At 45.7% G+C, this 23,740-nt stretch overlaps 1 protein-coding gene across 1 annotated transcript in view; it reads left to right on the top strand.

Annotated features, from left to right (window-relative positions):
- The window catches only part of SUDS3 (SIN3A corepressor complex component SDS3), a 38,925-nt gene that overhangs the window by 4,641 nt on the left and 10,544 nt on the right, over positions 1–23,740 (top strand). The window contains exons 3-10 of the mRNA XM_007455843.1: positions 2,148–2,203; positions 4,029–4,100; positions 6,204–6,223; positions 7,463–7,619; positions 16,027–16,122; positions 17,063–17,124; positions 17,288–17,309; positions 18,495–18,600. Coding sequence (XP_007455905.1) covers positions 2,148–2,203; positions 4,029–4,100; positions 6,204–6,223; positions 7,463–7,619; positions 16,027–16,122; positions 17,063–17,124; positions 17,288–17,309; positions 18,495–18,600 — 591 coding nt within the window. The remainder of the gene's footprint in view (positions 1–2,147; positions 2,204–4,028; positions 4,101–6,203; positions 6,224–7,462; positions 7,620–16,026; positions 16,123–17,062; positions 17,125–17,287; positions 17,310–18,494; positions 18,601–23,740) is intronic.

Here is a 23,740-nt window from a genome sequence, read left to right as displayed (position 1 = left end):
AGCGCCCTTTCCCCTTACCCGCATCCACACCCAGGCCTCTAGCAGAGCCACGTCTCAGAGAAACTAAAACCACTCCCTCTAATCGGAAACTTATGGGCAAGACAGTATAACAGAGATCTGATAAGTATTTGTGGAATGTATTTTGAAGATCTTGATTCTGTTTTTTAAATTCTTTACCATCAAACTGCATGATCCACATTCCTTTCCTTATAGAATGTTTTCCCTATACACGAATGTTTTGTGACCATCATCTGGATTCTGTCATCCTTTTCAAGCTTTGGAATCCAAAGGGGAAGCTCAGCTAGATCTGACCAGTGCCAAGTAAAGAATTGCTTTAATAATTGATGTGATTTTTCTCACAGCTTCAGCCCTGAAACTGTGCTGGCTTTTTATTTTACTTGTACTCTCTCCAGGCTTCTTACTGACTTACCTGGACCCATTTGAGATGTATTTTTACATACCTATTCTTTTTCCAAATCTGAATTTTGTTGTTGTTGTTTACTTCTTGAATCTGTTAATACTCTCTTTCAAAGGCCGACTAAGAATTCAAAGACGTAGTCTGGCACACTCACTGTGGTGGAAAATTAAATACAGAAAATTAAACACCATTTCCCCCCTCTGGGCAGTGGTCTTCACATTAAAAAAAAAAAATTAAATATTGGGTCCCAAATAGTGACTTGTGTGCAGCTTACTCATCCTTTCCCTCTCCTATACTTGATGTGTTTAAGTGAACGTACCCCTTAATATTTGATGGTGTAGAAAATAATTTTGATTAAAATTGAATGCTCTTTGTGATTCAAGATGAGCGTTGAAAGCATCAGCATTCTCCCTAAAAGAATCAGGCCTTGAGACTTCCCTGGTGGTCCAGTGGTTAAGACTCCACTCTTCCAATGCAGGGGATGCGGGTTCCATCCCTTGTCAGGGAAATAAGATCCCACATGCTGTGCAGCGCAGCCAAAACAAAAACCAAAAAAGGCCTTCCGTGTAATTCTCAGATTCTGCCTACTCTTCCTCAGCCTGTAGACAGACAGGTTGTGTTTGCAGTCCTTACTGGAGTAATCGAGAGGCTGTTGTGCCTGTTACCTGTTGGACTGGTTGCAAGTCCTGTTTCTGTCACTGTGAAATTGGGTTTTTTGGGGGTTTTTTTTGCGGTACGCGGGCCTCTCACTGTTGTGGCCTCTCCCGTTGCGGAGCACAGGCTCCGGGCGCGCAGGCTCAGCGGCCATGGCTCACGGGCCCAGCCGCTCCGCGGCACGTGGGATCTTCCCGGATTGGGGCATGAACCTGTGTCCCCTGCATCGGTAGGCGGACTCTCAACCACTGCGCCACCAGGGAAGCCCAGGAGGTGTTTTTCTGGTAGAAGCAAAAATATTGCTGAAATGTGACTGACGTGTGAAATCCACCATTCAGACAGACTTACCAGGGTATATAATTGCCTATAATCCATTCAGTGTGAGGGGGGTGAAAACATGCCAGTTTCTTTTGCTTTGTGTGTACTGTGTGTTCTTATCCCACTGGGACTGCAAATAAATCCTGCATTTTAACTTTTGTTACTGAATTGCTGTCATTTCTCTGATCATAGAAGTGTTTTTACAAATGATGTGAAGGTTTATTGACGTAGTGCTTACACAGCAGTGCTATATCTATATAGAAAAATGTGCTGGAGGCATAGTCTTACTCCTTTGGAACTTATGATCTGATTGTAGAGTTGATATGAGAGCTGCATTTAACGCTTTTTATGTTTTCGTGTATATGTCACGCTTCTGAATCCCCAAGAAAATGGCTTCACACTTCCAGTCTTTCTGTGTGTGTTCTTGCCTAACTGTGTTTATCATTGTCATTTATTTATTTAAACTTGCATGTCTTCGTATTTGTAGATTTTAGACTGATTCTCTAAAGGTGAGAGAACACCGAAGAATATGCAAAGCTGGGATACCATTCAAACCACAGAATCCTTGTCCCTTTCTGATCTCTTTAGCTGTGGGCACATTTTAAACCACCAGCAGACTTTAGTTCTCTCTCTCCCTAAGGGACATTAATGACATTTCCATAAAAGCCCAGGTAATTTCTGCATGTAGATTATTATTGAATTGGGTATTGGATGTTTTTGTCTCAGAGTATGGCTTTCCTTTTTTTTTCTTTCACAGGATGTATCAGGATAAATTGGCTTCTCTCAAGAGACAGTTGCAACAACTGCAAGAAGGTTGGTGTGTGATTTAATCCTTCTTTTCTAAACATACTTCCTAATATCACACACCTTTGAAATCTGTGTATTTCACTTCTCAGTGAAGTGGGATTGATTTAAAATTTGGTCTGGCTGATTTTAGCAGTCGGTAAAGTGGCAGTTTTCAGACTTTTTTGAAGTCTCAGTTAAGGCCTTCTGCAGAGCAAGAACTGGAAACCACCATGCCTAAAGCTGGCTGTTTTTAGGGAGAGATGCTGTTACTAAGGATAAATATAATTGTAATGTTCATTCTAAACGGAATGCTAACGAGCTGTGGGTTGTTCTCACCGTGTTTTCTCTTTTTACTTTGTAAACTACAAGTGGGTCGTGTCTTGTCCAAGGCCGTTTGCTGCCAGAGGCAGTTCAGCACTGGGTGAAGAGCACAGGCTCTCCATTCCTGTCACGGGCTTGAGTCCCACCTGCACTGCTTTCTAGAAATTTGACCTTGGGCATTTTACTGTGTCTTGCTTAATTTGTCTTCTAATCTGTGAAATGAAGAAAGTAGAGGCAGGTGAGATTGTGTGTGAGGGGCAACCAGCACCGCTGGGCACCCGCTGACAGCCCAGCATCGGTGGCTGCTGTCAGTAGCTCTTCGGCTTTGCTTCTGTGGGGTCCCCGGCACTGGAACTGCTTCTCCATGACGTACTTCCATTGCTTGGAGCAGCACATCTTATACTGATTTCTCCTTCATAGTGAAACATGTTCCCGTGACTTGCAATCACACACCTTTGTTTTAGTTTTTCTTCCGACGGTAATGGAAGTATTGCCAGAGAAAGAAATACGTCCCACTCTAGCAGGTCTGTAAGGTGTGCCTGGCAGGGTTGAGTGGGGGATTTTGAAAAAGATGCCATTAATATAGCCCACTGGGGACTTCCTTGGTGGGGCAGTGGTTAAGAATTCGCCTGCCAGTGCAGGGGACACAGGTTTGAGCCCTGGTCCGGGAAGATCCCACATGCCGCGGAGCAGCTAAGCCCGTGTGCCACAACTACTGAGCCTGCACTCTAGATCCTACGAGCCACAACTACTGAGCCCATGCTCCACAACAAGAGAAGCCACTGCAGTGCGAAACCTGCTTACCGCAACAAAGAGTAGTCCCTGCTCGCCGCAACTAGAGAAAGCCCGCGCACGGCAACGAAGACCCAACGCAGCCAAAAATAAATAAATTAATTAATAATAAAAAAATGTATATATAGCCCACTGAAGCATTGTCATCCGAAAACACTTCCCGTGCTAATTGGGACCCTCATTATTAGTTGCTCAGGGAAGAGCCATTTGGTCAGATGCTGTACTGAGCTGTCCAGTAATGTCACTAGCCACATTCAGCTATTTAAATTTAATTAAATAAAATTAACAGTTCAGTTCCTGGCTTGCAGTAGCCCCATTTCACGTGCTCATAGCCACATGTGACTCAGGGTTGTCATACTGGCCAGGGCAAAATAGGCCATTTCCACCATTGCACAGCAAGTTCTACTGGATGGCATTGATCTAGACCTTACTGAAGGAGAGTGAGCTTTTTCCGGGAAAGGGGGGCTCACAGACCGAAACTGTAGCAGCGAGTGATGAGAGTCACTGGTGGATGGGTGCAGCTTTCTTCTACTCCTCACTTGCTAGAGAGTCTTAAAGCCACTGGTTGGGGTTTCTGCTCTGCATCTTGCTTGGGAACCAAGTTACCTCTACTCACGGGTGCCTTTCCATGGTGTGTATTTTACTCTAATGTTATTTAAAACATTCAGTGTCGGTGCTAGAAAACCAAAATGTAGAGCAGTTTGATCTTCATAGTAACTATTTTGTAAATCTCAATCAGGTACATTACAGGAATATCAGAAGAGGATGAAAAAACTAGATCAGCAGTACAAAGAGAGGATACGAAATGCAGGTGAGGCTCTCTCTTAACTGGAAATAAATCCTTGTCAAATTTTCCTCCTTTGGCTGATCATCGATTTGGATGTAATGTGGCCAGAAGAGCCATTCTCCAAAACGTGTTTCAGCTGTCCCACTGTGGGGCGAGTTTGGGGGAAGAGAGACTCCAAAGCTGCACTTACGTAGGGCTGTTCATCTTCTTCCCCAATGAGAGGCCTTAGGCTGCTGTCCTTTCACTTTCTGATCCATTGACTTTCCAGCTTTCTATGGATGGAACCCTTCTTTGTTTCCTTCAGTGAGTAGATGCCCATGTCCATCGAGGCACAGAAAAGGAGCTGCAGGGTAGGGGGTACAGGGAAGGTGGGTGATAGAGCTGCTGTGGTGACCCAGCACCCCTCTCCCCGCCCCACTCTAAGTTCCTGAGGCATCTCCTCAGGCATCTTTAAAATCCTCAGCCTTCTTCCTGGAGCCCCTTTTCAGCAGGGAAAGGGGGTGGTGCTGTGGAGGCTGAGGTCCCAGGTTGAGGGCTTCCTCCCATCCCTTAAGGGCTTAAGCCTTTTAGCACGCTTCTGCTCTTGGAGCCTCAGTCTCCCCATTTGGAGAGAGCACTGCTAATATCTTGTGGAACTGGTTTGAGATGTAAGGAGGGAAAGAAAATTGATGTGCGTCATTTCTCTTAAGCAAGAACTGCAGGGTGAGTGTTGATTTGTCTTTCTGAATTCTGCTCTCAATCCTGTGCTCGGTGTCTTTCATAAACATCCCCACCACCCCTGCCCCCAGGTGAAAATGCAGAGGGGCTCCTGAGTCAGTCACACCTTGAGCTTCAAAAAGCACATTCCGTGTGGAGCTGATCCACCTGCTCTTGTTGTGTCTGGCATCTGGCTGCTTTGAAACAACCACCACCAGCTCCAAGAGTGCTACGTGTCGCTTGACTTGCTGGTGCAGAGGTGAAGTCTCCGAATGGCGCAGACTTCAGATATCTGGCCCGTTCATGCGGGTACGGGTCTGCAGCAGTCAGGAGTTGAGTGTGTTGGGCTGGGTGTGCTTGGGCTCGTGTGCCTCACGCTTCCCGGTGCCAAGGTGATGAGGTTTTCTGGGGGTTAGAAAATAGTGAGTGGCTGGTCCGTTTTCCTCAATTTTCTCATTCAACAGTTGATGGATGTCTAGATTCTTCATCTCAAGTTCTTGAAACTCTCAAGATTTTATGTGTGACTGTGCATATGTGCTCTTTTATGGGGGGATGGATCCATAGGATCTTTCGGGTCTGCAAAGGAGACCATGGTTAGATGGGAACAGCACCCCTTGGAGTTACTGCTCCACCAACAGTCTCTGTGGACCGTTTGCAGCAGCTCAGATGTCACCCAGAAAAGAAGCCGTGGACCTGTTTGGTTCCACATGCTCAGTGTGCACAGGACCTTAGAGTCGAGAGGTCGGGGAGCTGCTGAGTAAACAGGCGCTGATCTGGCGCACAGTGGGTGCTCAGTAAGCTGCTGATACCGGGCAGTGGATACTCTTAGGTGTCTGAGAGGGGCTTGGTGAGCGAAGGGGCCTCAGAAAAGGCCTCAAGGAGGAGGCTGCAGTAGTCTGAAACTCTGAGTTGCGGTCAGAGACCAGAGGACATTACAGGTGGAGGCCTGGGTGTGAGCAGAGCCGCAGGAGGGCTCGGGGCCTCTGCCCTCTGAAAGCTTGGAGAATGCCCTTCCTCACCATGCAGAGCCCTGTGTGAGGGGCTTTAAAAATATCCATGTTGCCTCTGCTTCTGGAGTAACTGCATTGCTCCTTCTCCCTGCCCTGCAGGACTTCTGAGGGTGTGTACTGAGTGGAAGAAGGGCTAGCTTCTAGCTCTTACTGATTTTGCCAGGGCAGTTTCGTTCCTGCTTGCTTTCACCCTTGGGCAGAGCTGCCAGAGCGCATTCTGTTCAGGGTCAGATTTTAACTAGACACGCATGCTTCTCGCATCCTACCCCTTCACATATATCAACTGCTTACTGATGGAAACATTTTCTCCTTGCAGCCTTGTTTTCAGAAAGCAATTACTGCTTCTAAATGAATCCTAACGTCACTGTCTAGAAAGGTGGCATAGCCTGGTGAATCTAATTGCATGTTTTATCTCTTTCAGAACTCTTCCTCCAGCTGGAAGTAAGTACCACGGGTCTTCTGGGCTTGCAGGCTCATTCTGAGACTGGAATCTTTCTCTCCCAACCGATCCAATGGCCTTTCCTTCCATTACCACGTAGACAGCTGGGAAGCCCCCCGGAAGCCTCCATCAGTGTTCTGTTTGACTAAAGGACATTTGGTCTCAGTTCAGAAATTCCATCTATTCGTTTGTTGGTTGGGCAGCTTCTGCTTATCACAGAGGGGCTAGGGGATACTCACACTTGACTGCTTTCTTGTAGATGCTTATCTCACGTTAAAGCCATTTGGGAGTATGTCTGAATTACAATGGCCTAATAGTTTGTTATATTGGTCCTCAAAGCAGCCTGGTCTCTGAATTGGCTCCGTTTTACAGCTGAAACCCTGGTTGGGTCGGAAAGATGGATTAAGATCTTTCAGTCAGCAGAGGTCTGAGTGCTGGTTGCGTGTGAGGTGTGGCGCTACAGGCAGAGATGAGGGCTGGAATCTTGGGTAGTCTGCTTGCTCCCGGGAGGCTGGTGTGTGTGTGGGGTGTGGCGGGGTCATAGTTTATCAAAGCCGCGTTATGAGAGACGGTGTTAGGACTAAAGTCAGTGCAACACACGCGGCCACAGCCCAGGGGGTCACAGGGTCCACAGCCGTAGCCCACCAGGAGACCCCTTGTTCTTCACTTAATGCAACACTGAGATTTGGAAAATGGATGCGTACTCATTTGCTTTACTCAGTATAATTTCAGGGTTTGGGTACCTCGGGGTTCAGGCACCTAAGAAGTGATCCTGTCCTCTCATTGGCCTTTATCTTACTGTAAGCATCAAAAAACAATAGAGTAACTCAGGCCGTCTTGACTTGGTATCCTGTAACTATTTTAAATATAGATATTTCATCTGGAATGTACTATTTTCTTCGAAATTGTGTCTTCAAAAGGGTTTATTTACTGTTTCTGAGAAACTTACATTCTGTTTTCACATACAATCCATAAAATATAAGATGTGGAAGAGAGGAAATAGATCTGAGTCACAAGTGAGGTATGCACATAAAAACCAGAAGTGTGGTTCAGTTTCATGCATTCGTTGGAAAACTTGCTCCCAGATACTCTGTTTCTGAAAGTTGGTGTGTTGACTGCAGCTGTTTCTCTTCTTTCTAGTAAACGTATTTCCTCTGTGCTTGTGCACAGAGCCAGGCTTTGTGTTGGAGCCCTGGCTGCCAGGGTCATGTAGCCCCAGCCTGTGTTTCTCTTTTGCTCAGACTGAACAAGTGGAAAGAAATTACATCAAGGAAAAGAAGGCGGCAGTGAAGGAATTTGAAGACAAGAAGGTTGAGCTGAAAGAGAACCTGATTGCCGAGCTAGAAGAAAAGAAGAAAATGATTGAAAATGAAAAGCTAACGATGGAACTGACTGGAGGTATGAAAGCACCACAGAGCAGCGTCCTGGGAGACCCGAGGGGGACCCTGGGGGGAGGGCGGTGCCCCGGTGCCGACTCCTGTTGGTTCCTCAGCAGAGCAGAGTGAGCTGAAAGGAGGGTGGGCTTTCATACGGTGGGTCAGAGTTCTAGCTCTGTCTTGTATTGGCTGTGTGACTTTAGTCAAGCCACTTAACCCCTCTGAGCCAATTTCCCCCTCTATAAAATGGGGCTGATCATATCTTATCTCACAAGACTGTGGTTAGAAATATGAGTGCCTAGTACAGGGTCTTGTACATAACAGATGCTGGGTAAATTAAAGGGTAGATCTTTAATAGTGACTGCAACTTCAGGCTTATGCTTTAATGTAATTCCTGGGTCGGCTGCCATTCCTATCTTGGTTATATTCACAAAGTACCCTGGTCCCTCTGTGGTGGTAGGAATCCCTCTGCTTGTTTTTTTCGTTCTACCTTCATTATGGAAAAAGCATTGTCTTCCTTTGACCCGGGTGTGAGAACAGAGTCTTTGGCTCTGTCATCTGTGCTATTAGATGCCTTCGCCCCAGGTGTTACTGTGAACATTTCAGGAAGAGTTGTTACCATTTCAGCTGGGATAGCTAAACTGAACTGTTCTCTTGTAAAGGCAGGAAAGTTACGTTAGACTCGGAGCCAGTCCCTCTCTGGCCTTCTAGGATTCAGTCATCCGCATATGGGAACTCAGCAGGTTGTAGGCAAGTTTAAGGGAGAGGCAATATGGGCTGCTCTTCCATTGCCATACGTAGACCAACAACGCTGAGAAGGGTACAGGATGGGAATTGGCTTGAACTAGCTATTTTGGAACTTGGCAAAATTTCTTTCCATCAGCAAATATCGCAAGGCACGTCAGTGGTGAGTTTGTCACTTGGGTATGTAAGTGACATGCCTTCGGCACACCCCAAAATTTCACTCTTATAATCATGTTCAGAAGGTCCTGGGGTTCTGGCATGTCTGATTTTTGTCAGGGTCCTTAAGAGATACATTGTTATGTAAGTCCTTGGGGCTGACTTTGAAACTAAAAGTAACAGTTAAGAGCTGTATTTCCCCTTTGGTATTTCTGGTGCTGTTAGCTAACATGGGCTTCCCATTGACACAAACTTCTAGCTCCAGTCCCCATGATGCACCAATGATCATGTGGTTGCATCTAAAGTAGGGGTCTGATTCTTGGAAAATCTCTCTTCTGATACACCGTCCTCATTGAAAGACTTGGCAAAAGGAATGAATTCCTTGCAGACCACTAACAGTGGCTCAGAAATGTGTTTTGGTGAGAATGGATGCTGAAACAGCATCTTCAGAACAGCACCGTCTTATTCTTGTTGAAATGTTTTTTTAATTAAACTGCAAGCACATTGGTACCTTGTCCGGTCCCAGTCGGCGTGCCTGTTTTCTGACCTGCACGCCATCTTCTCCAACAGTGGCTCCGGCTAGCATTGACGCCTCATCGCTCTCCGTTAGAGCCACCAGATGCTCAGAGCCTTCATTAGGCTGGTGGGAAATATTGTCAGTTTATAGCTGCTCCCTTTCCATCTGTGGGGAAGGCTGTCATCACCTCACCTGTGATTTGGCAGCCTAATTATTGACAAGCGATAGACATTTGGCCAGGCAGTTTTACAGCTGGAATCTTAACGGGGACAGTAGGCATCCTTGGTGACTTGAGCGGCCAAACCTGCCAAGGTAGAAAAGACAAATAAATGCAGGGAAGTCATTTGAGATGCAGTAAAATAGATTACAGAAGTGCTTAAAGCTAGCCATGGGCATTAAAGGTACTGATGTCCTTCCTCAAGCCGTTTGGTACCCTTGGTATGGAAAGCACTGCCAAGGTAATGATGGAGCGTCTAAAGAGAAGGCACTGGAGCTAGAAGGATAATGAGCGCTTCCACAGATGGTGCTGTTACGGTGTCGACTTAAAGGTCTGGTTTCCTTCCTCTCACCGAGTGACTGATTTCACTTCTGTGGATTGATGCCCAGTATCAGTGTTGCCTAGCTCTGCCCAGAAAACATACTTCCTAAAATCTCCTTCTCCAGTTCAACGTGAAGATCTCTTGAAAAACAAAGTGGAGCATGAGGCCGAGGAGGAGCTTAAACCAGATAACGCGTTGGAAACAGGCATACCCAGTGACCTGCTCTGTCCAAACGGGATTTCCGCCTTTCCAGCCATCTGTGGGAATTGGTGGGACGTACTCTTCACTGCCTGAACCACTGGTGGAGAACCTGGGACAGCTGGGTTGTGCAGGCAGAAAGGTGTACTGTCAGCAGAGGAACTGGGATGGATTATAGGTCGGTGATTCCCCCACCTTGAATGCGTGTGTGAGTCAGCTGGGGGTCTTGATAAAATGCAGATTCTGGTTCAGGGGGTCTGGGGTGGAGCCAGTGATCCTGCATTTCTAACCACCTCTCCAGGGCTGGTGATGCTGTTGGTCAGACCACACTTGGAGTAGTGAGGTTATAGGTAGAATTACCTGAGGGTGACTTTTCTCTGCAGTTGAGGCCACGGTTCTCAGTAACCCCAGTAATCAACAAGAGCTTCATGAGCTTGAAAACGTGGGGCACTCTATCATTTTTAGTTCATGTGTCCTCTTACCTTACGCCAGCCACCTTTTCTCCTTTCTGCCAACGCCCACTAACTGCCACTTCATCTTTTTTAAGTTCTTGCCTCACCAGGGGCATCTTTCAACCTTCAGGCCCCTGTGGAAGTTATTCATGATCTCAGTAAAGCCTGTGAGGTTCCTTTAGAAGATACTGGATTCAGGGGGCTTCCCTGGTGGCGTAGTGGTTAAGAATCTGCCTGCCAGTGCAGGGGACACGGGTTCGAGCCCTGGTCCAGGAAGATCCCACATGCCGTGGAGCAATGAATCCCATGCGCCCCGTGGGAGCGCTACTGAGCCTGCGCTGTAAAGCCCATGTGCCACAACTACTGAAGCCCGCGTACCTGGAGCCCGTGCTCTGCAACAAGAGAAGCCACCGCAGTGCGAAACCTGCACACCGCAACGGAGAGTAGCCCCCGCTCACTGCAACTACAGAAAGCCCGTGCACAACAACGAAGACCCAACGCAGCCATAGATAAGTAAACAAATAGTTAAAAAAAAAAAGATGTTACTGGATTCATAGCGGGAGGCATGAGTAATGATAATATCAAATAGAAGCTGAGTGTTTACATCGAGCCAGGTATAATATAAGAATACTACAGCTGCCGCTGAAGGCTGACAGATGTGGGTGAATCCCAGCCCAGATGTGAACTTGGTTCTATGGTGGAGTTTTGTCATTTGGCAAGGACACGATAGATCCCGCTGTGGAGGTTTGGTGTAGAGGTGAGAGGAGATGGTGCCCCGAGTGGCTGGCACGCAGAGTGCGCACTAAGGGCCGGGGAAGCTGTGACCTCACTGAGCTCCTGAGACTCCTGTGATGACTTGGCGGGGCAGGCGTGCAGGAACGGAGCAATTTGCTCCAGTGCCCCAGTGAGGTGGTGCTTAAGCCAGACTTGGGCCCCAAGCGTGTTCTCTTAACCACTGCATTATACCGACTCTAAATCCTGTGGACTCATGTGGTCCCAGTGCTTCACAGAATGAGGTTGATAGGGAGGTCTCTGTCCTCGAGGAGCTCATGTCCTTATAGTTACAAGACTGATACGGTTTCCGTGCTTTCCCAGTGTGAGGTTTTTTTGAGAGAGGGGGATCCTAAATAAGTGAAGGTAAAGATGTGTCAAGCTGGTTTTCATTTATTGTAAAACTTCAAGAGGCACGTGTGGTTATACAGGAGCAGATTCACCGGCACAGGTGCCTGTGAGCAGGAAGTCAAGGCGAGGAGAAGAGGCTGCGCACAAATGTCAGGGGAGGGAGGGTGGAAGAGGGGACCTGGATTTGGGGTGGAATGGGCTTGTCCCCAGACGTTCCTTCTTGATGATGCTGTTGTAGAATCCAGGCCATTGAACGGGGTTGAGGATGCACAGCGGTGGGCCTTGATCAGTTCACTCTTGAAATGCACCCCCGTGTTACGGGCAGCTGTGGCCTAATGCAAATTGGTCCCTTCGTTCCTACCCTGGTTTGGCCCCCAATGACCTAACCCTGATTTTTATCCACCCCCCCACCCCCCACTAAAGGCCTCTGTTTGTGGTCACCATGCAGCCTGGATTTGTGGTGTTGCCATTTGAGTGGGGTGTACTGGGGTTTGGTCTGGGCCTTCAGTCCAGCCCCGTGGCTCGCTGCCCCTGGTTTGGGGGTAATTGCCCATCGGCTGCAGTGTCGGCTCTGCTGAGGCTTTTCTGTCACATTCTTACTTAAAAGGATATTCCTTTGAATCCCTGCAACTAATTTTTTTTTGTCAGTAGATAAACAAGTGTGAGTTTGTTTTCATGGTGCAAGTATGTTAAAGTGAAGTTAAAGTGGAGCTTTTACTGCATCTGTGCCCTGTAGGCGAGTGGGCTGTTGGAGTGAATGACTCTGCCTTGAGAAGTGCAGAGCCAAAAGCCAGCCAGTACCCCATAGTTATGTGTTAAAAGGTAATTAGCGTTATCAGGACTATGTCTCCATAGGGCTGTGGCTTAGCACTGCCTCATCTGCGCTCCCATTTTTTAGCCGGCAGGCCCGTCTGGAGAGCAGACCAGTAGGATTTACATGATTCAAGGCCACATATACACAGTGGTGTGGAGGGGGGTTGTGCACCTGGTCTCATCGCTTGCTTGGTGTTTTCTGTCATGAATGCTCCCCTGCCTCTGGTTTAATTGTTGTACGTTCAGTTAGATTCTGCGAATTTTATCCCCACTTATTCACAGGAAGCAAACCTACAAATAGGCCTCTGGATTAGGGAGGCTTTCTGGTTGAAGCCAGTTGGAGATGCTTTGTGCTTGGTGCATGATGTCCGAGAGGACGCTATTTCCTGCTTGAGTGCCTTCTCCAGGGTGGCCACACTCCAAGGTCTGAGTTTCAGTTCCAGGAGTTTGGTTTTTGTCAGTGCACCTAGATTGAGCCCTTGGGACTCCGGGCCAAACTCCCAGGAGACTGATGTCTCAGTCTCAGCCTGATATATATATAGTGGAATATTACTTAGCCATAAAAAAATGAAATTGAGTTATTTGTAGTGAGGTGGATGGACCTAGAGTCTGTCATACAGAATGAAGTAAGTCAGAAAAACAAATACCATATGCTAAGACATATATATGGATTCTAAAAAAAAAAAGGTTCTGAAGAACCTAGGGGGCAGGACAGGAATAAAGACACACATAGAGAATGGACTTGACACAGGGAGGGGGAAGAGTAAGCTGGGACGAAGTGAGAGGGTGGCATGGACATATATACACTACCAAATGTAAAATAGATAGCTAGTGGGAATCAGCCACATAGCACAGGGAGATCAGCTCGGTGCTTTGTGACCACCTAGAGGGGTGGGATAGGGAGGGTGGGAGGGAGATGCAAGAGGGAGGGGATATGGGGATATATGTATATGTATAGCTGATTCACTTCGTTATAAAGCAGAAACTACCACACCATTGTAAAGCAATTATACTCCAATAAAGATGTTAAAAATAAATAAATAAATAAAAAATAAACCCAGCCTGCCAGCCTGTTTCTTCTGGTGAGAAATAGGATTTCCAGGCCCACTCAGACCCAGGTGGTCAGCACATCCCATCTTTATCTATGAAAAAATCGTCCGTAGAAGCCGACCATGCATTACCTGGCTGGGATTGGAACAAAGTGAGTTAAGTAGATAATAATACTGTGTAGTTCCGGGCTGTGATACTTACATGTTGCTCTTCCCCTCGAATCACATCCTCCACCTGGACCCCTGGCCAGGACTGCTCCCTTCTCACTCACTCTCCTGGCTGGTGATGGGGACGTGCTAATTAATTTTAGCGGCTTCCTCAAAGCACCTTCCTTGTGCTAAAGTAGTCTTTTGGGTAAACTGATTAGGTTATTACCGTGACTAGACCAATAATGTGGATTGATTTTCACCATCTCATACGGAGAATTCGATTATGCTTTCTGCTTTGTGAGTGATGGAGTTATTTTTTTCTGAGTTTTTTGGCCATGGTCAGACCGGCTTTTTCCCAAATCCTTTCATCTCTACCTTTGCTTGCTTCCATCATGCATCTCCCACCCGCAGAGGGTAGGGCACACTTGGTGCCTTTTCTCTGGTGCTCTTTGGTCTTCCAAATTAGGTGTGAATGTTGCAAGCCTCACTTTTGACATCACTTTCCTTCAGGTGTATCACTTCTGTCCCAGTTGTTTGTGCCTTGACTTTTCAAAAAGATCTTTGTATGATTTTTTTCCTGGCTAAGAACATGATAATAAAAACTAGCATTGATTGAACTCTTATTATGCCAGGCACTATATTGAGGGCTTCACATGTATCATCTCATGTAATCTTCACAGCACCCTGCGAGGGAAGGGTTATTGATATTTCCAGTTTATGGATGAGGAAACTTGAGACGTAAGAGTATTTACGCAGCCTGCCTTATGTCACACAGTGCCCGCAGGGATACCCACCCAACTGGCCAGTAAGAAACTGGAGAAGGGTAGCATCTCCGCATAGGGTAAGAGGTGTCTTTTAGGGAGAAGGCCCCCCTTTCCCGGGGTGGGTGCGTGTTTGTCCTCCTTCCTTCCGTCCCCACTTCTGAATACACTTTTATGAATGTTCATTAGGTCACTGGTTCTGGTCACTTTACCTCCATTCCTAGGGGAGAAAAGTCAGTATTGCCCATTTCTCTTCTTAAGAGCAACATGCAGAAATGCCTTTTGACTTTGTTCGCACAAACCAAGGCCTCTCGGGTCTCGGGAGTTGCCGTGGTGGACGGGCTATGTTGAATTCCCTAAGGCTGTCCTGTCTGCTCTGCACATGGGATGCGTAGTCATGAATTAACTGCATCTCATCATCAGGCTTGACCTCATCTAGTTGTTCTGCAGGAAACCCCGTGCAGCTAGCCCCTCTCGTGCGCCAGAACTATCACTCGGCATTGGGGTGGAATCCATGCGTCCGCTGGGGGAGTGTCCCAGACACTGGCGGTTGGTGGTAGGGGTTTGTACAGATGCTCTGCTTACTGGGAAGGTGGTGTGACTCCGCAGAAGCCATCACAGCAGGGGCAGTGTTGAGCTGCTCTCTGAGGATGTTGTGTAGGAGTTTCTGGGCAGAAAAGAGGAGGGTAGGCGGAGGGCAGCACACACAGGCTTGAAGGCATAGAAAGTAAGGTGTCCTTGGGTAACAGAATAGCTGAGAGCTTGCTCCCGGGCTCTGTGTGAGGGAAGGAGAAGGGAGGGAGTCTGGAAGGGAGACACGGCCTTTATTCTGTAGCCGATGGCAAGCCATTGAAACATTTCATAGAGTAATGTGCTAAATGATCTGGTTCATGTCTTCGGAAGATCCCTTTGAGGGAGACAGGGTGTGATGAGGAGATGGAGTTGAGAGGCCGTTCACAGGCAGAAGTGCCATTATCTGGTGGGTCTGATGTGTGGGTGAAGAAAGACAAGTCACAGATGACAGTTGGCTCCGGCCGGGAAGGGTGGGTCGTTGGGGAGATGGCCTTGGGGCCTGAGACATGGGGAAGAAGTGGGTTCATGTGGAACCTGGAGAAGAGAGTGTGACATCATGGGGTGTGGGATGCCGTGCAGCGGGGTGGGTGGGGCTGGAACTGGTGACGGGAAATTCACCGGGATCCAGGCTGAGAACTGACTGCACTCCGCAGAGCACCAGTGTCTAAGGAGCAGGCCAGCAAGAAGAACTCCAAGGAGGCAGAGCAGGAGAGAAGGAGAGATCTGTGTGGCTGGGGCGGGCAGGGAAAAGTGTGCGGTGGGTGAGGGGTGAGTCCAGGAGGAGGAAAGGAGGCCTTTCTCAGGACCCCTCGGGGTATCAGTCTGTATAGTCAGGTAGTCACGAAAGGTTATAAAGTAAAATGAAAAGAGCCCAGGTTTGTAAATCTCATGTAAAAATGTTGGCCCTGAGGCCACAGGCCTCTCAAAGGGCCTTTCATGCTGGTGGGCTCTGGTTTACCCACTCTTTGTGGGAACAGCGGGAATTAGAGACGACCCAAAGGTTCTTTCCGATCCCAAGAGCCTGTTGCTCTGTGGCCTCTTGATTTGAGGGAGGGAGAGGAAAATTTCTAGTTTCCAGGGAGCCGTAGAGATGCCAGCCATGGCTGCAGTGGGAGGCTGCAGGGTGGGGCTGTGTCTCAGAGAGGGGTGTGCTCTTAGGTCAGCAGGTTTGAGTCTCCTGAGCACAGACCCCTCGAAAGTCTGATACGGTGTCTGACTCGGGCCATGTGTGGACCAGACGTCCCCAATAAAGCACTTCTGATTGGGTGGCTCTGGGGCCGATATTCTTACACTGCGAATTCTTGCTGACTTCAGGCTGGAGTTGGATAGATTCACCCATTCCATTCTTGCCACAGATTCTATGGAAGTGAAACCCATCATGACCAGAAAGTTGCGGAGGCGACCAAATGATCCTGTCCCCATCCCAGACAAGAGGCGAAAACCTGCTCCTGATATCCGTTGCATCAAGCCTTAATCACTTTTTTTCCTTTAGACTGTTGAATCCTTTGCTTTTCCATTTGATAGAATACACATGGCCGTGGTCCTTCAGAAATTGTCATGTTTGGCTGGAAAGCACATGTATTTATCCAGGAGGTAGGGGATGGCCATTTTATGATTGGAGCCCTCAATTGTTATTGCTTTGAGTGGGAGGAATTTATAGACAGCAGTTATTTGGAAAGGGTCTCTGTGCTGGTTTTGACACTCACTGGGAGATTCATGTGCCTTAGATTTTCGCACCTGTGAAATGAGGACTGTAATACTTGCCTTTCGTACTTCAGTCAGCTACATCCCCCAAACAGTGCATTGCAAAATGTTGTTTAATTAAAACAAAAGATCTCAGTCGGACATCAAGAAGCCCCTTTAATCATAACAGTGGGAATGGGAAGGGGACACTTGGGGGAGTGTTGTTTCCATCCTCTCGAGGAGATAATAAATAGCCATTTTTACAAAATGGTTTTGTTATTTGTCTGCCATGAGGAAGGGGCGTAACTTCCCGTTCCCTTCATCTTATCAACTGAGAATTGAAGCTGTTAGGCAAGATTAATCCTGTACCTGTGTGGAAGTCTCAGATCTTTGGAACCAAAGCACTTCACAAATTGAGGATGAAGTTCTTTACTGTGGCCTGGGCTCTCACTGTTGTTGTAGTTACCTATGGAGTCTCATTTCACCTTCTTACCATAGAAGTTTGTAAGATGGGGGGTGTGTGAATTCTTTTAGATACCTGGCTCCATGACATTTAGTAGGAGGATCAAAAAGTTCCAAGAGGCAAACTGTAGAAACATGGTGGAACATACTCTCACTTTGTAGATTCTCAAACGCTGGCACCATTTTGTTTATTTCTATTTGCTTGGCAGCCATCCTTTTCAGACACATTCCTTTAACTCTGAACACCCCAGCTAAACTATTTGTTAACAGATGAACAGATCATGGAGGATCTGAGAACGTTAAATAAGGTACAGTTTGATTTTTTTGATTCATTTGAAAGCTTAGGCTTGGTGTGGGTTTTCTGCTTTATTTTGTTCTCATTGCTACTTGTTAAATCACTTTTATGCCTTTGACACCTTAAGTTGTATCGGAAATGATTTTCTCTAAGATTTTTTGTTGTTCTTCTTACAGCTGAAGTCACCCAAGAGACCAGGTAAGTGCACGATGTTACTGGCATTCGTGCAATCTTTTTATCATATTGTTGGAAAAGCATGCAAATACCTGACAGGGAGTTGTAGTTTTCAAAAACAAAACGTTCATCATTTGCCTAAGAGCAGTCATCATGAAAACTGGAGTGGACCTCATGTGTACCCTCCCCTGATTTATTTTTTTTTAATCCTGCTATGTTAAAAGTTACTTTCTTTGTCTTTTCCTTAGGATTTATTTTGAGAGACATTTCCTTCTGTGTAGGCATCAGGCATAAGATTTAAGTGCACGTGCATTTCTGAAAATGAAACCAGAAGGGTTTTGCAGTGTGAGTTGCTTTGTGGAGTTCAGTACGAGGCACGCTTACCCAGTGGCTTTTCGCAGCTGCTCCTGGTAACGGCCTCTCGGGCTGCTCCCAGTCCCAGCTTACAGAGGAGACCCGCCCAGTGTTCGGGGTGCTTCTGTTCAGAGCAGCACTTAAGGGTCGTTGCTAGGCTGCAAAATAGAATTCTGAACTGACAAGGCTTTTTTTTTTTTTTTTTTTTTTTTTTTGGTTTTAAGCTATGCGATTACTTACACATCCCTCTACCAGCCAAGTCTTGTGAAAGAAAACAAGATTCTTCTCGCTCTAGATAATTCCCTTCTGAGAGCTGCCATGGTCCACAGAGACGTCCTGAGTTTCTGAAGTCCTGGTGGGGAGGGGGTTTTGTGAGTGTGTGAATTTAGATGATTTGAACCCACTGCAGTTATCAGCAATGTGTTAGCTTGACTCCATACATGCCCAGTAACCTGCCCTGCTTTGTAATAAATATTTCTAGAAATGATTCCATTTTTATAAATTTAAAGAGATTTTTCTGGTTCTTGCCATTGGAGCTTCTGGTGGTCAGTGTTGCTACGGTCCTACTCTGAGTCACCTTGGGCAAACCCCTTAGCCTGTCCCAGCCTCGGGTTTCAGTTTCCCTTCTGTGTGGTGAGGTTTCTCTTTGCCTTGCCTTCCTCACAGAGTTGCTTTAAGGATTAAGTTAGATGTGATGTACAAGAATTTTGTTGAATTCCCATTTATTACAACTGTAAGGACTTGATCATGATTGTTTCCCCCTTTTTAATAGCATTTCAATGAAAGCATGTTAGCTGGTGGACTCGCATGCTCATGCCACACTTAGTCATTGAAATATCTCTTTGGTTCCTCTAGCATCCCCGTCCTCTCCCGAACACTTGCCCGCCACACCTGCAGAGTCTCCAGCCCAGAGGTTTGAAGCTCGGATAGAAGAGGGCAAACTGTACTATGATAAAAGATGGTATGTTCTTGGTAAACACAGATTACTCGTTAGAATCTTTTTTTTTTTTTTTCTTGCGTTATGCGGCCCTCTCACTGTTGTGGCCTCTCCCATTTGCGGAGCACAGGCTCCGGACGCGCAGGCTCCGTGGCCATGGCTCACGGGCCCCGCCGCTCCGCGGCATGTGGGATCTTCCCGAAACGGGGCACGACCCCGCGTCTCCTGCATCGGCAGGCGGACTCTCAAGCACTGCGCCACCAGGGAAGCCCACTCGTTAGAATCTTAAAAGAACCATTTGGAAAGAGGGCTGGGGCTGTCTATAGTTGTTATTTCAGAGCGTGGCTGCTGCTTAACTAAAGGTAGAGGAGCATTTAGAAGTTGTCAGGAATCTTGGATCCATAACTGGGATCAGGGCTTATGTCCCCCTCTGCCCCCTCTTAACTGCACCCCTGTGTGCTAAAATTAATAGGAGTTCTGTGGAAGAAAGGATTTTGTGGTCAGATGAGTTTGGGGGAATGGCCATGTTAGCTAAGACCAATGGGTTTCATCATTGTAGCACTCTGGGTCCTCTGATATGCTAATGTACACTGTGAATTTCTGAGATGTTATTTATTTGACTGAGGTACCCTTTTGCATGCAACATCCTGCAGCACGAGTGTTCCAGGTAAAATAATCGGGGGAGGTGTATCCTAAAACATTACTAGTTTAGATTGAAGATGGTTTGAATCCTTCAGACCACCAGAGTTTTCATTGGGAAGAAAATGGCAAAACAATGTGAAAAACAAATACTCATGCATTTACTCTTTCAACAAATATTTACTGTTTGCTCTGTGACTAGGTGTTCTCCTAGGTGTTAAGTCACCCAGACCCTGCCACCTTTTCTTTAAATACGAATTTCTTCCTTTTATTCATTGCCCGCATGCAGGCATAGTCTCACTCAGGTTAAGTCATGGCAGACACATAATTGCGTACTGCCTTTTCACTTGTTTATGATTTTCTGGGTTATTGTATGCTCTCTGTAATTGTCATTTATAATGGTTATATGATTTTTTTGAGTTTCAATATATTTATTTAACCCAAAATTTCAAAATTAGAGTTGTGGTTATTTTGAATGTTTTGAGCTTTCTTAAAAAACCCCAACACTGTGTTAGTTGATAACCTTATAATATTGTACTTCTGAAGTTGGGAAAAATGCTTACAGACCTCGTGATGCCTGAAATAAATCAGTTCCACCTCTGAGGCTGCAGTGAGTTAATAACACATTGGAAGATGAAGGCTGGCTCTGTCTGTAAACCTGATCCTTTTTTTTTTTCTTTAACATTTTTATTGGACTATAATTGCTTTACAATGTTGTGTCAGTTTCTTCTGTATAACAAAGTGAATCAGCTATATGCATACACATATCTCAATATCCCCTCCCTGTTGTGTCTCCCTCCCACCCTCCTTATCCCACTCCTCTAGGTGGTTGCAAAGCACCGAGCTGTTCTCCCTGTGCTACGCGGCTGCTTCCCACTAGCTATCTTACATTTGGTAGTGTATATATGTCCATGCCACTCTATCACTTCCTAGCTTACCCTTCCTCCACCGTGTCCTCAAGTCCATTCTCTATGTCTGTGCCTTTATTCCTGTCCTGCCCCTAGGTTCATCCGAACCTTTTTTTTTTTTTAGATTCCATATATATGTATTAGCATACGGTATTTGTTTTTCTCTTTCTGATTTACTTCACTCTGTATGATCAACTCTAGGTCCATCCACCTCACTACAAATAACTCAGTTTCGTTTCTTTCTTTGGCTGAGAAATATTCCATTGTATATATGTGCCACATCTTCTTTATCCATTCATCTGTCGATGGACACTTAGGTTGCTTCCATATCCTGACTATTGTAAATAGTGCTGCAATGAACATTGTGGTACATGACTCTTTGAACTATGGTTTTCTCAGGGTATGTGCCCAGTAGTGGGATTGCTGGGTCATACAGTAGTTGTACTTTTAGTTTTTTAAGGAACCTCCATACTGTGCTCCATAGTGGCTGTATCAATTTACATTCCCACCAACAGTGCAAGAGGGTTCCCTTTTCTCCACACTGTCTCCAGCATTTACTGTTTGTAGATTTTTTGATGATGGCCCTTCTGACTAGTGTGAGGTGATACCTCATTGTAATTTGGATTTGCATTTCTCTAATGGTTAGTAATGTTGAGCATCTTTTCATGTGTTTGTTGGCAATCTGTATATTTTCTTTGGAGAAATGTCTGTTTAGGTCTTCTGCCCATTTTTGGATTGGGTTGTTTGTTTTTTTGATATTGAGCTGCATGAGCTGCTTGTGTATTTTGGAGATTAATCCTTTGTCAGTTGCTTTGTTTGTAAGTATTTTCTCCCATTCTGAGGGTTACCTTTTCGTCTTGTTTATGGTTTCCTTTGCTGTGCAAAAGCTTTTGAGTTTTATTAGGTCCCATTTGTTTATTTTTGTTTTTATTTCCATTTCTCTAGGAGGTGGATTAAAAAGGATTTTGCTGTGATTTATGTCTTAGAGTGTTCTGCCTATGTTTTCCTCTACGAGTTTGATAGTGTCTGGCCTTACATTTAGGTCTTTAATCCATTTTGAGTTTATTTTTGTGTATGATGTTAGGGAGTGCTCTAATTTCATTCTTTTACATGTAGCTGTCCAGTTTTCCCAGCACCGCTTATTGAAGAGGCTGTCTTTCCTCCATTGTATACTCTTGCCTCCTTTATCAAAGATGAGGTGATCATATGTGCGTGGGTTTATCTCTGGGCTTTCTTTCCTGTTCCATTGATCTATATTTCTGTTTTTGTGCCAGTACCATACTGTCTTGATGACTGTAGCTTTGTAGTATAGTCTGAAGTCAGGGAGTCTGATTCCTCCAGCTCCGTTTTCCTTTCTCAAGGTTGCTTTGGCTATTCGGGGTCTTTTGTGTTTTCATACAAATGGTGAAATGTTTTGTTCTAGTTCTGTGAAAAATGCCGGTGGTAGTTTGATAGGGATTGCATTGAATCTGTAGATTGCTTTGGGTAGTAGAGTCATTTTCACAATGTTGATTTTTCCAATCCAAGAACATGGTATATCGCTCCAGCTGTTTGTATCATCTTTAATTTCTTTTATCAGGGTCTTATAGTTTTCTGCATACAGGTCTTTTGTCTCCTTAGGTGGGTTTATTCCTAGGTATTTTATTCTTTTTGTTGCAGTGGTAAATGGGAGTGTTTCCTTAATTTCTCTTTCAGATTTTTCATCATTAGTGTTTAGGAATGCAAGAAATTTCTGTGCATCTTTAGGATTCTCTATGTGTAGTATCATTTCATCAGCAAACAGTGACAGTTTTACTTCTACTTTTCCAATTTGGATTCCTTTTATTTCTTTTTTATCTCTGATTGCTGTGGCTAAAACTTCCAAAACTATGTTGAATAATAGTGGTGAGAGTGGGCAACCTTGTCTTGTTCCTGATCTTAGAGGAAATGGTTTCAATTTTTCACCATTGAGAATGATGTTGGCTGTGGGTTTGTCATATATGGGCTTTATTATGTTGAGGTAGGTTCCCTCTTTGCCTACTTTCTGGAGAGTTTTTATCATAAATGGGTGTTGAATTTTGTCAACAGATTTTTCTGCATCTATTGAGATGATCATGTGGTTTTTATCCTTCAGTTTGTTAATATGGTGTATCACACTGATTGATTTGCGTATATTGAAGAATCCTTGCATTCCTGGGGTAAACCCCACTTGATCATGGCGTATGATCCTTTAAATGTGCTGTTGGATTCTGTTTGCTAGTACTTTGTTGAGGATTTTTTTTTTTGCGTTACACGGACCTCTCACTGTTGTGGCCTCTCCTGTTGCGGAGCACAGGCTCCAGACGCGCAGGCTCAGCGGCCATGGCTCACGGGCCCAGCTGCTCCGCGGCATGTGGGATCTTCCCGGACCGGGGCACGAACCTGTGTCCTCTGCATTGGCAGACGGACTGTCAACCACTGCGCCACCAGGGAAGCCCTCCCTTGCTGCTTTTAATATTTTTTTATTTGTATTTAACTTTTGATAGTTTCATTAATATGTGTCTTGGCATGTTTCTCTTTGGTTTTATCCTGTATGGTACTCTCTGTGCTTCCTGGATTTGATTGACTGTTTCCCCTCCCATGTTAGGGAAGTTTTCAACTATAATCTCTTCAATTATTTTCTCAGTCCTTTTCTTTTTCTCTTCTTCTTCTGGGACTCCTATAATTCGATTGTTCTTGCGTTTAATGTTGTCCCAGAGGTCTCTGAGACTCCTCAATTCTTTTTTCTTTATTCTGCTCTCTGGCAGTTATTTCCACCATTTTATCTTCCAGCTCACTTATCCGTTCTTCTGCCTCAGTTATTCTGCTATTGAGTCCTTCTGGAGTATTTTCAATTTCAGTAAATGCGTTGTTCATCACTGTTTGTTTGCTGTTTAGTTCTTCTAGATCCTTGTTAAATGTTTCTTGTATTTTCTCCATTCTGTTTCCGAGATTTTTGGATCATGTTTACTATCATTACTCTGAATTCATTTTCAGGCAGGCTACCTATTTTGTCTTCATTTATTTAGTCTTGTAGGTTTTTACCTTGCTCCTTCATCTGTAACTTATTTTTCTGTCGTTTCTTTCTTTTTCTTTTTTCCTCTTTTTGATGGGTGGTTCTGTATTCCTATCTTACTGGTTGTTTGGCCTGAGGCGTCCAGCACTGGAGTTTACAGGCAGTTGGATAAAGCTGGCTCTTGGCACTGAGATGAGCACCTCCGGGAGGCCTCACTCCGATTATTATTCCCGGGGGTCTGAGGTTGTCTGTTAGTCTAGCGGTTTGGACTCGGAGCCCCCACCACAGGAGCCTGGGCCTGACCTCCAGCCTGGGAACCAAGATCTCACAAGCTTTGTGGTGTGGTTTTAAAAAAAAAAAAAAGAAAGAAAGAAAAAAAGGAGTAGTACAATATCAAAGAATAAGAAACAGGGCTTCCCTGTTGGCGCAGTGGTTGAGAGTCCACCTGCCGATGCAGGGGACAGGGGTTCATGCCCCAGTCCGGGAAGATCCCACATGCCGCGGAGTGGCTAGGTCCGTGAGCCATGGCCGCTGAGCCTGCATGTCTGGAGCCTGTGCTCCGCAACGGGAGAGGCCACAACAGTGAGAGGCCTGCGTAACGCAA

Source organism: Lipotes vexillifer, unplaced genomic scaffold (assembly GCF_000442215.2).
Source record: "Lipotes vexillifer unplaced genomic scaffold, Lipotes_vexillifer_v1.1 scaffold970, whole genome shotgun sequence".
NCBI lineage: Eukaryota > Metazoa > Chordata > Mammalia > Artiodactyla > Lipotidae > Lipotes > Lipotes vexillifer.
Note: the sequence above shows the minus strand (reverse complement) of the source record. Positions and strands in the feature narration are given on the sequence as shown.